At 40.7% G+C, this 10,986-nt stretch overlaps 1 protein-coding gene across 1 annotated transcript in view; it reads left to right on the forward strand.

The window, feature by feature from the left end:
- The window catches only part of FAM159A (family with sequence similarity 159 member A), a 26,544-nt gene that overhangs the window by 240 nt on the left and 15,318 nt on the right, over positions 1-10,986 (forward strand). Inside the window, 1 exon segment of the mRNA XM_009287486.1 lies at positions 5,227-5,366. Within this exon segment, the coding sequence (XP_009285761.1) occupies positions 5,227-5,366 (140 nt within the window).

Raw genomic sequence — 10,986 nt, forward strand, 5'->3', positions numbered from 1 at the left:
CGGGGGGCGGGAGACCCGTGTCCGCCCGAGCTTGCCTGCGGGTTTGTGTTTCTGAGGTACTTGTAGCCGGGCGCTTTCAGGCTGTCTTTGTCCCGCTGAGAGTAGCGGTAGAGCTGCAGCTGCTGCCCAGAGAGACTTCTGCTTGTGCCGGGGTGGTTTCTGAAAGAAATAATTCGTGGTCTTTGTAAGGAAGCGCTGGGAAACGCTCAGTGCCTGTGTGCAGAACATCCAGAGCGTCCCTCCGTCCTTTCAGTGGGAGGGGAACGGCTGTCTCAGGGCCTGAGCATGTAAGATGCTGCGTGTATAAAGTTCCCAATGACTTTAGCTCTTTTTCTGTGTGTAGTAAGATCAAGCGCTACATAACTTTTCATTTGGAAGATGGCAGGTAATCAGACCCAGGCTCTTCTGGGTCAGTGCAGGGGTCTGTCTAGCTCTGACTGGATCTCCAGCAGTGGCAGTGAGAGCTGCACGCAGCCAGCCTGACTGCTTTCTGTGCCCGATTCCCCTCAGGCTCTTAAGCATCCACGCTGGCTGTGTCAGGGTGTTAGTACACCTCTGCATGGTGCTTTCACTATCTCTTTATGGACTCGTTATCCCTGATTTTGTCTAATCCCTTTCTGGACTTGCTTCTGCTGTCTGCTTCTGCAGCCCCAGTGGCAGCAGTCACTACCTGCTGTTTGAAGATACATCCTTTTATCTGTTTTATACTGTTCCTACTAGTTTTCTGGAGTGCCCTCTAGTATTAGTCTTGTGAGATTTGGTGAACAACAATTGCACATTCAGTTTATGCACAGTGTTCAAAATTTTGTAAGCGTTTGGTACATCAGCTCTCAGCTTTCAGCTCTCCAAACTGAACAGTCTTAGTCCTTTTGGATTATTATTGAGGCAGGTACTCTGTCCCACTGATCATTTTAGTTGCCTCTCATCCATACTGTTTTTCACTCCACAGTGCTGCTCTTAAAGGTGCATAATCTGGAGCTGCGAGCTCAAGATGTGGGTATGGCAAGGTTTTACACAGTGGCAAAATGCTACCTTCAGTCTTGCTCTCAAAATCCTTCCTGTTGGTGGCCAACGTTTTGTTGTTGTCTTTGACTGCTGCTGCACATTGTCTGTGATTTCAGTGAGCTGTCGCTGATGACTAAAACTTTTGAGTTCAGAACTGCCAGTTATGAGTTCATTGTCATGTAGGCTTGTTTTGTTTATTTATACATTACATTATGTACATAGAAGCTCACCTACATCACTTTTGCCTGCTTACTCAGTTTTCTGCAAGTCTTCTAGCATTCCTTGCCCTCATAGCATTTGATTGCTTGTAGGGGCTTAGGATCATTAGAAACTCAGATTTCATTCTTCTCCAGGTCATAGGTGAAAGACACTGAATAGAATCAGTCTCAGCACTGATCTCTGTGACTTTTCTTTATACTGAAAAGGGACCACTTAGCCCTGTGCTTTGCTCCTTATTTTTTTAAGCAGCCTTGAATCTGTAACAGAACCTTTTCCCTAATCCTATGTCAGTTCAGCCTTTTTAGTCCCACCTTCAGTGCGGGGCTTTGTCAAATGCTTTTTGAAAAACCTAACTCTGTCCGCTGGGTTCCTTCATCCGTCTGCTTATTGACACTTCATAGACTCCAGCAGGTTAACAAGGCAGTATTTTCCCCTCATAGTAAAGCTGACTCTTTAATGAAAGATTTTATGTCAGGAAGCAGCATGCATTTCACTGATGCCCCTACTGCTATTACACTGAGTGCCACATACACACTTGAGCACTGCCACACATCTCCGCATAGCCAAAGGCTTTACTGAGCAGAGAGGCTCCGCCCTGTCAGCAGACTCCCCAGGGCTCCCCATGCTGCTGTTCAGAGAGCTGTCTGTCAGTGGATGCTCAGCATAACACACCTACAGTTATTTTTAGTCCATAAAATTAGTCCATCCACACTAACAACAGCTAGGAAAAATTTAAATACTGGCTAAGCAGATTCAGTATGTCCACTGATAGATGGAAGCTCATGAGTCATCTGGATCTGAATGAATCAAATGTTCCTAATGCCATTGCTGCAATGATGTGTTTGTACATAATATTTGCAAAGCAAACAGATAAATATTCCCAGGAGATTGGAAGAATGGGCATACAGGAACAAAAGACTTGCAGTATCTTTATTGCATGTAGAAAGTAACTTGGGAGAGTTCTGTTTGGTCTTCTACCAAACTTAGCATTGCTTGTGTTCAAAGATTTGGGTAAATGCTGCCAGGGTTACCCCTAAGCCTTCATTGCCATTTTTATGGTAGATCATCATTTTGGGGGTGGGTGGGTTGTTAAATTCAGAGGTTTTTGTTTGCTAATGAGTTCATAGTTGTGCACAAGAGTGACTTTTTAGTTTGCTTGTTTAATGTCTCTGCTGTTAGAAGACTGACCTTGAAGACCCACCCTGAGGCCTGTAGACTGTTACCATGTGGACTGCTGGGTGGACTTTAAACACTTAGTGTTTAAGGTAAAGATGGGAAGATGGCAAAATGTTTTTTAGCAAGGGCTTTTCTAGATGGGTATGCAGCACCACAGTAATTGCTGTAGAATCTAGAGGATGCGCTTGAAAGGCTGTCTTTATTTTCAGAGGAGGGTGATTGTAAAAATGATCAATGATCATAGTTATCCAAAATTAACCTTAAAGAAATTAATCATACGTTCTAAGAGGGCTGATGGCTTCAGCACATTGAGAACAATCTGGTATTGAAACACTATGTTTAAAAAGAGTAAGTACAAACTGAATCTTAATTTCTGATTGATTTAGGAATTGGAATTCGGGGTGTCTATTTGGTTTTGTGATGCTGATCTTGATGTTTTGGGTGAGATCTTTTCACATTGCTGCTGGAGCATGACAAACACTTTTAGTGGCATATAACCTATGATAAGTCTTGGACCCGTAGTAGGAAATACTGGAGAGTTCCTCAGGAACTGCTTTTCCTACCTTTGCCATTTGTAACTTGCAAAGTGTCTTACACAAGTGATGTGGTGATACTGAAGATGCATTGTGCTGTACAATACACAACTGTATTGTTAATGTCATCTTCTACAACTGCATGGAAGAGAGCTACAACTGAGAAGTAACAGATGCCTGAACAGAAAAACATATAATCATTAATAAGTACTTGATCTATTCAGCTTTAGGACAGCTGACTCTGCTTAATGTTTGGATAATGGTGAGCAACCTCCTTTGTCCTGCACTGCAGACTGTTATTTAAATGCAATCTTAAAACAGGGCTAGTATGGACATGACAAAAAAGCACAAATACCTGTTTCTGAAGAGCCTTTGGGTTTGTATTACTTCCTCAAATAGATTCAGCTGTGGAGATCATTCTTGGTTCAATGGCTGCTCACCTCAGCCTCCTGTAGTGTAGTGTATTTCTTCTATTTTGTCCATTTGAGTCAAGGTGTTCCAAGTGAAAAAGCAAAAATGAGGCCAGGACCCAGGTGAGATCTCTGACTGTAAGGAAGTATTCAGATTCCATATTAAGCAGAATATTGCTTGCCTGTAAGTTTTGTTTGAGCCAAAAAACAGTAAGGAAAAATTTGCTTAATATGTGCATATATACACAAACATATAAGGACAGTCTAGTTCATGCAGATGATAAATGCTATGAAAAATCTTTAAGGGTAAAGCTATTCTTTCCAGAATCAATCATTTTGCTGATAACAAATTATTTTAGTTGTGTGTGGAGCTAAATGTTGCACAAACTTCATTAATGGATCTGACCGATAACTAATGAGAACTGCATCTTAGTCATACTGCTATCTGCTATTCTCATCTTGCTGATCTTAAGAGTTTCTCCTGTGGACATAGCTGTCTACTGGTGTTGTGGGAGCTTGTAGAGAGAGAAGATTTGCAGTAGCTTGAATGTAAAATTCATAAAAACATCCAGAGGCACAATTCTCATCTCCCTGTAAGGCCACAGTAGAAGTGACTTCTCACTGATAGCGGTGATATATAAAGGCATTTTTATCACTAGAGGATGGAATTCATAGAATTTAAGACATTCATCTCTCTTCTGTCCTTTTTACATCTGTCAAAATTGTAAATATACCAGAGTAGTAATATAAGGATTCTTAGTCCTCGAACTCTCTTCATCTGTGACCAAAAGGCTGCTGTTTAATTTCACTAGAAGTCAGTGTCTTTGGCTTGGACTGTAGAATAGAGGACTGGCACACTGAAGGCATCAAATGGCCCAGGAGAGGATAGTAAATGATAGGTAGACTGTATTGCCATCAGTCCTTTATTTCATCATGAGAGTTTTATATTAGGAAAAGACTTGAAAAGAAGGGTTGGAAATAAGGAAACTACTAAAGAGATTTCTGTATATACATATACTGTCTCACTGAATGTCTATGGAAGAAGTATAAAGTAGCTTCTATCCTGCAGAGGTAGTATCTTGATAAAAGCTGCATATACTACTGTATGTTTGGCCTCCTGAATATTCTGTTCCTGTTCCTTTGGTGACTTTGATATTGTGTGTAAATTAATTAATCTTTAGTTTTTGTTTTACCATGACAGAGTTCATAGAAGAACTTCTCCACTCTTGTTTCGAGATTTATTGCATTAACACAAAGGCACAACAGTGATCACAGTATTCCACCCTGCTCTACAGAGCTGCTAAGAGAATTGAATAACACAGCTTGCACGTTTTTTATCCCATTGTTAATGGGCATGTCATCCTTAGTGAGAAGTCTGTGACAAACGTGTACTTTGCTTAAAGTGCTCTAACAGGCTCTTATTACAATAAAAATGGCATTTCAGACTGAAAATATAGCTTTAATAGTCATGTTTGAGAAAAAGGAGTTTGCACGGGCTGCCTGACGCTCTGGAATCTCTCTTTGTGTGTGCATGTAATATTTATGTGATATTATGCTTATCTGGGAATACACACTGTGTTGGAGAATTTTAGCTCACTGATGCCAGTTACTGCATGAAGTTATTTCTGATATTCATAAACACGGTTCAAATCAGATTTGGGAGTAGTATGCATAGGTAACATGAAATGTCACTAAGGACCAGATGTTCAGCTGCTGTGTAATGACACTGACCCTTTGAGGGCAATGAAATAATGCCGGTTTGTGACCTGGGTATTGAGCTCTAAACTTCTGTGTGCAGTAAAAATGCACAGTCACTCCCCTGCCTGAGTACAAGTAACCTCAGGCTGTTTGTACACTTAATTTCTTTGTTTTTCTCTTCTTAGTGTTGGAGCACTCGTGGGCCTGTCGATAGCAGCAGTGGTCCTCTTTGCTTTTATCATCACTGTGTGTGTTCTCTGTTACTTGTTTATCAGCACGAAGCCACACAGCAAACTGGATACTGGTTTAAGCTTACAGATGGCAGGTAAGACCAGTTGTTATTGACATACCTTAACTCCTGCAGAGGGAGAGCCTTATTCTGTCTTTAAATGGATGTGAAGGAATCCAACAGTGTGTATTTTCTTTCTGATGGGGACCTCAAGATGTAGTCAAGCTATCCTGCTGTTTTACCTTTTGAATGAAATCTGTACCAAACTCAAATGAAAAAATCTAGCACAAGCTTAATATATTTATTTAGTGGTAGGAAGAGCGTAAAACTTCACAATACTGAGTACGGGTGCAACAAATAAGTCCCTTTATCAGGAAGAGGCTTAATGAGTTAGTTGCTCTGGATTTCCTGTCAAGAGTACATAAACATATAGTAGTGATTTCATTCTAATAATAAGAATCTCAAAAGAGATTTTACTTGTATTTTCTGGTGACAGGGAGAGATCGTTCTTTTTTCTTTTTTTCTGACATAGGATCCAGTCTTTGAAATCTAAGACTCTTTGCTTCAGTCCTAGTAGTCCATACCTTTGTGCCCAAACTGCATCAGCGGACACCTGCAGGAACAGTGCATGTAGCCAGTGTTAGCCCACTGGCATGGGAAAACCTGTTGTGGCTGCTACATTTCACTACATTTGTGAAATGTGACTGCAAGTTTTGATAGCGGGATGGGGTGTGATAAGTTTCGCCCTTTGTTTTGGCCTTCCTGAATGTTTAAATGTGGCTTCAGTAGTTCAACCAGTAAGTTGTAGGAAGTAAAGGGAATGTTGTACTTATTTAGGCCTTGGAAGTTGAAAAAGGGGAATAATTCTTGGGAAAAAAGTCCCCTCACCTCAAATTCATGTTTTCTTACTGGTTTTTAAAATGCTTCCATACCTGCATGGCAATAAATGACCAATGAGTTACTGTAATTATAGCCTATTATACAGCAGTAAGTCCCCTCCTGAGTGTCTAGTTAACACAGTTGACTTCATACCAAACTTCCTATGTCTTGTTTTGTTCTCCAGAGAATGCAGGCTTTGGTCTAAAAGTGGTTTATAGAGCTGTCAGGAAACACAAAGCCTCCCTTTGGAGCTACATAAGCTGAGCAAGCTGCCAAAGTGAAAGTGACACATTCAGCAAACTGCTGCTAATCTGCAAATTGAAAACTTCACACCTGTCCTGGAGAGAGAGAGAGAGAGTGGAAATAAGACCTGCTACCTAGAATGGCCTAAATAAACTCTTGGGTGGGATGAACAAGAGGCCTAGTGATCTCTTACAAGATGGTTGTGTTCTAATTATAAACTGGCATTATGCTTTTGAACGCGTTGCTGTTTAACTTCTTCCCTCAGGTTTTCCTGCTATGCCATCAGCTCATAATTCATCACCAGGACAGCAGTGCTGTTTTTCTCATGCTTTTTATTTTTGTGCCAGACATGTTTGGCGTATGGGGAGCTGGGAAGGAGGCAGGTGCTATTGCACCGCTGCTGCCAAGTGATTCCATCTTTCTCTACAGACTTGAACCCTGCTGCAGAACCACATCCTGCTTTGGCATTAGAGATCATTCCTCTCTTCCTATCATGAGGTGAACAGCATCCCAAGCTCCCCCACTGATGACCCAGCATTCACAAAGACATCCTGTGTCTCATGATTCCAGGTGTTACGAGTCCAGGAAGCTGAGAGATCTTTGCTTTTTCCTAACCATCTCCTGTGTTGTTTTGAGCTTTATTCAGACTGCATTGCTTTGTATTTACACACTGTTTTGACTTTGCTCTCATCCTGTGTTTTTCACTTTTATTATTCTGCTTCTTTGGCTGCTCTGAATGACAATTATTTCACATCTAAATTCTGATAGCTTTAGCTATTGATGAGTTGGGTTGCCAGAAATTGAAAACCAGTTGCTTTGCCAAGGTTGAGGGATCTTTGAAAATGTTGAAGGATTCCATTGACAAGCCTGAGTGCTTCTCTTTGTCATACTTGGGTTTCTTTTGCATGGAAGTCATGCAAGGTTTGAGTGTCTTATGACTGGTTATCTGCTTTCAGGCCTGGGGAACAATAAAAGTAGCCTCTCTCCTCCTCTTCCAGTTCTTCTGAGATTTGAGCATAATCATATATAGGCAATAAAAATGAATTAAAAAAATCAAAACAGTTTTTAGAAGCTGCAGAAAATTTTAGGCCTGAGGACCATGAGTTTTAACTGTGAACTCAGTTCAGCCCTGCTCTTTCTGAACTAGCATAATCTTGCCTTTAGATGAAGACTGTGTCACACATTAGGTGGTGTGCATTGTCTGTACCCCTGGAGCATTCAGAGAGCACTCATTTACGAAAGCAGTATTTTTTATTTTTTTATTATTCAATTTTACCCATAATATATCAGCTCAGTTGGAGTTTTGTATTTCATTAAACATACGATTGATTATTGTATGCCTTTCCTCCCTTGTGTAATAGTCAAAATTGCTCATTGTTCTGTGGACTCATCCAAGATCTCCTAAACATTGAAGTGGAATTGTTGAATTTTTACAGAAATAATTTCAAGATCAATCATAAATCTAACAATAAACTGGATGTGCGGCCTTTGTTAAATTTCTGATTCTGCAAAAGGCAGATCAGCTGGAATTTGCCTCTGTTTAGTCTTGAACAAATGGTCTTCAATAGCATCAACACAGATGTTATCTGTGGGGTTCCTGAGTTAGCTAAGCATGTTGTTAGCCCTAGCAAAAAATTAGCATTTTAATCTGAACTGAATTTAAGGAAAAATGAGCTCAGTCACTGGTGTAGACCAGGAGTTACTACTTAAATGTTAATGGAGTTATACTCATTTCTATTTGTAGTATCATAGTGTAGAGTGCAGAGTAGATCCCTTATATGCAAGACAGTGTGTACAAGCAAATGGGAGGATCCCATATCTCAAGGAGTTTACAGTCTAGTTTATCAGATCTAGTATTTCTCAATAAAAACCAGCAACATACTTTACCTCTTTCAATGAAATCCTCTCCTTTTACAGGCAAAATCTCAGCTCTTTATACATTGCTTTCTTATTGTTTGCCCTCTGCCTCAGAATGTGAGGTTCACCGAGGATTTGGCTTGTGGGTTAATGATCTGCCTTACTGAAATGTCAAAGTGCTTCACAGTTTTTCCTCTATTTATCCTCACAGCTACCTTTCTGAAGTAGGGAGATGCTATTAGCCCCATCTCACAAGAAGACAGAACTGCAGGGAAGTGTCATATTTTTAATGCTTTGTGTGTCAGTTTAGACATTAATGTCTAGTGGAGTTTTGAAAGGACATCACTAACCAGAAGACCTTTGTCCTTTTGCTTATGATACCTCTAAAAACACAGCTCTAAGACTAGCTTGACACAGGAATTCTGTGGTACAGAGAATTGAGCCATGTTTTTTGAGACCAAGATGAATATTCAAATCATTGGAGCATAGTGAACTTACTTTTTAATCATACAAGTTGCTCAGTAAGCTCTTTCTAAGAGAAAGGATTTTTCATTTAACTCATTGTAGGTGTTTTTGCTTCTCCCATTTGAAGGCTGGAGAACTATAAAAGTGTTTCTTCTTGGTAAACAAAGGCCCCAAAGAAATCCAAGCCCTGAGAATGCAAATGTTACAGATTTTCCCAAGATGACAGGGAATTTGGTCATATGCTTTGTTTTCCGTCTAACCAAAAAACTTCTCTGTGCAAAAGCTTTTTGCCCTTCAAAATGTAGGGAACTAGGGAGTCGCAAGATTGCAAGTGTTTTGTTAAGGCTGAGTGAACAATGCTGGAGCATCTAGGGAAGATGAGGAGGACTGAGTAAAGATTGCATAATTGTCAGAAGAGGAGTGGTAAACAGGCAGAAAAGGAGGAATCTAGAGGCATATCTGCTGATCAGCTCTGGGAGAAGGTAAGATGCACATAAGCTTCTGTCAAACAGGCAGCTGATGGGAGAGGAGTGGCCATCTGTGCTGGCCCCTTAGTATGAGTTTTGCCATCAGAGAGAAAAAGGTAGATAGAGACTCTTCACCTTGGTGACCCAAACAGTTTGTAAACACGTTTTCTGAGTTGCCCCTGTGTTTCTGCCAGTGTTAGTCTGGGAAGACCTTTGGGGCGAGGTGTCCTATACCACTGCAAAGTGAGAAGAGCAAATTACATTTTATGGTGGTAACTAACATTTTCCTTTAAAACTTAGCACAGGAAGACCTCTGTAATGCATTCAGAGTCAGATAGCAGGGACCTTTGGGTTGGAGTATGAAGAGAACTGTGGCCTTGTAAACTACTCATGAGTACTGGGAAAAATGTGCTTTGATAGAAGAGATTAATTCCTTGTTCTTACAAAGCAGTGACATCATAGTATGCAAAAATTCATGGTTTCATTTCATAATAAAGAAAAACTCAGCTCGAAAAATAGTCAGATGACCTTCTATTGTGGTTTAATTTCAGTCGGCAACTAAGCACTGTGCAGCCGCTCGCTCACTCCCCCCCACCCAGTGGGATGGGGGAGAGAATTAGAAGAGCACAAGTTAGAAAAACTCGTGGGTTGAGATAAAAACAGTTTAATAATTGAAATAAAATGATAATAATAATAATATGATAATAATACACAAAACAAGTGATGCACAGTACAATTGCTCACCACCTGCTGACCGATGCCCAGCCAGTCCCCGAGCAGCAGCCCCCCCGGCCAGCTTTCCCCAGTTTATGTACTGAGCATGACATCACATGGTATGGAATGTCCCTTTGGCCAGTTTGGCTGTGCCCCCTCCCAGCTTCTTGTGCACCTGCAGCCTTCTCAGTCATGAGCATGGGAAGCTGAAAAGTCCTTGGCTAGTGTAAGCACTACCTAGCAACAACTAAACCATCGGTGCGTTATCAACTTTGTTCTCATCCTAAATCCAAAACACTGTACCAGCTACTAGAAAAGAAATTAACTCTATCCCTGCCAAAACCAGGACACCTTCCTGTCCCTGTTTCTCTCCTTAATTAAAGATACCTCATGGGGCACTATTCAAATATACAAAACATTCAGATATTTTGATGAAAAAGCCCTAAACTCTCACACTTTCTCCTCCTTAGCTCAACAGAATTATCTGACTCTATGGGTTCCAAAACCAGTAGTTGCTGTCTGAAGTCAGAGACAGGGTGCTTGGTTTTTGGAATATGCATTGACAGCTTTGCTTTCTAGGTTTATCAGTAATTTCCACTATATGGTCTTTCTGCAGCTGGCCTTAAATTTTCCCCTGTCAGGCTACTTTTCTCTTTGCCAGCCATCTGCCTCAGATATTTGTATGTGGGAAAAATCAGCCAAATGGGCTCAATTATTAAAAAAACAAAAACAGATTTTTTTTTTGTTTAGAAAATGAAGAAATTTCCTATTTTGGAGCTGGGAATTCAGATTTAGTGGAAGGGGTAGCATTAGCTCAAAGTTACGTCACTAGGAAAGATTAAATTTGGAAATGTTTAAATTGGACTCCTTAGCTTTTAAATTTCCCAAACTTTCTTGTAGCAGTGAGTTCTTTGCAGCTCATTAAGAGTCAATTTTTTTACTGCAAAGATACCCATAGATGCTGTAAGCTGGTCTAGATACGAAATCTAGATAGGCTTCTGTTGTGGTTGAACCTCAGTCAGCAACTGAGCACCACGCAGCCGCTCGGTCACTCCCCCCCACCTGGTGGGATGGGGGAGAGAATTGGAAGA

This window comes from Aptenodytes forsteri, unplaced genomic scaffold, assembly GCF_000699145.1.
Source record: "Aptenodytes forsteri isolate BGI_AS27 unplaced genomic scaffold, ASM69914v1 Scaffold119, whole genome shotgun sequence".
Classification (NCBI taxonomy): domain Eukaryota; kingdom Metazoa; phylum Chordata; class Aves; order Sphenisciformes; family Spheniscidae; genus Aptenodytes; species Aptenodytes forsteri.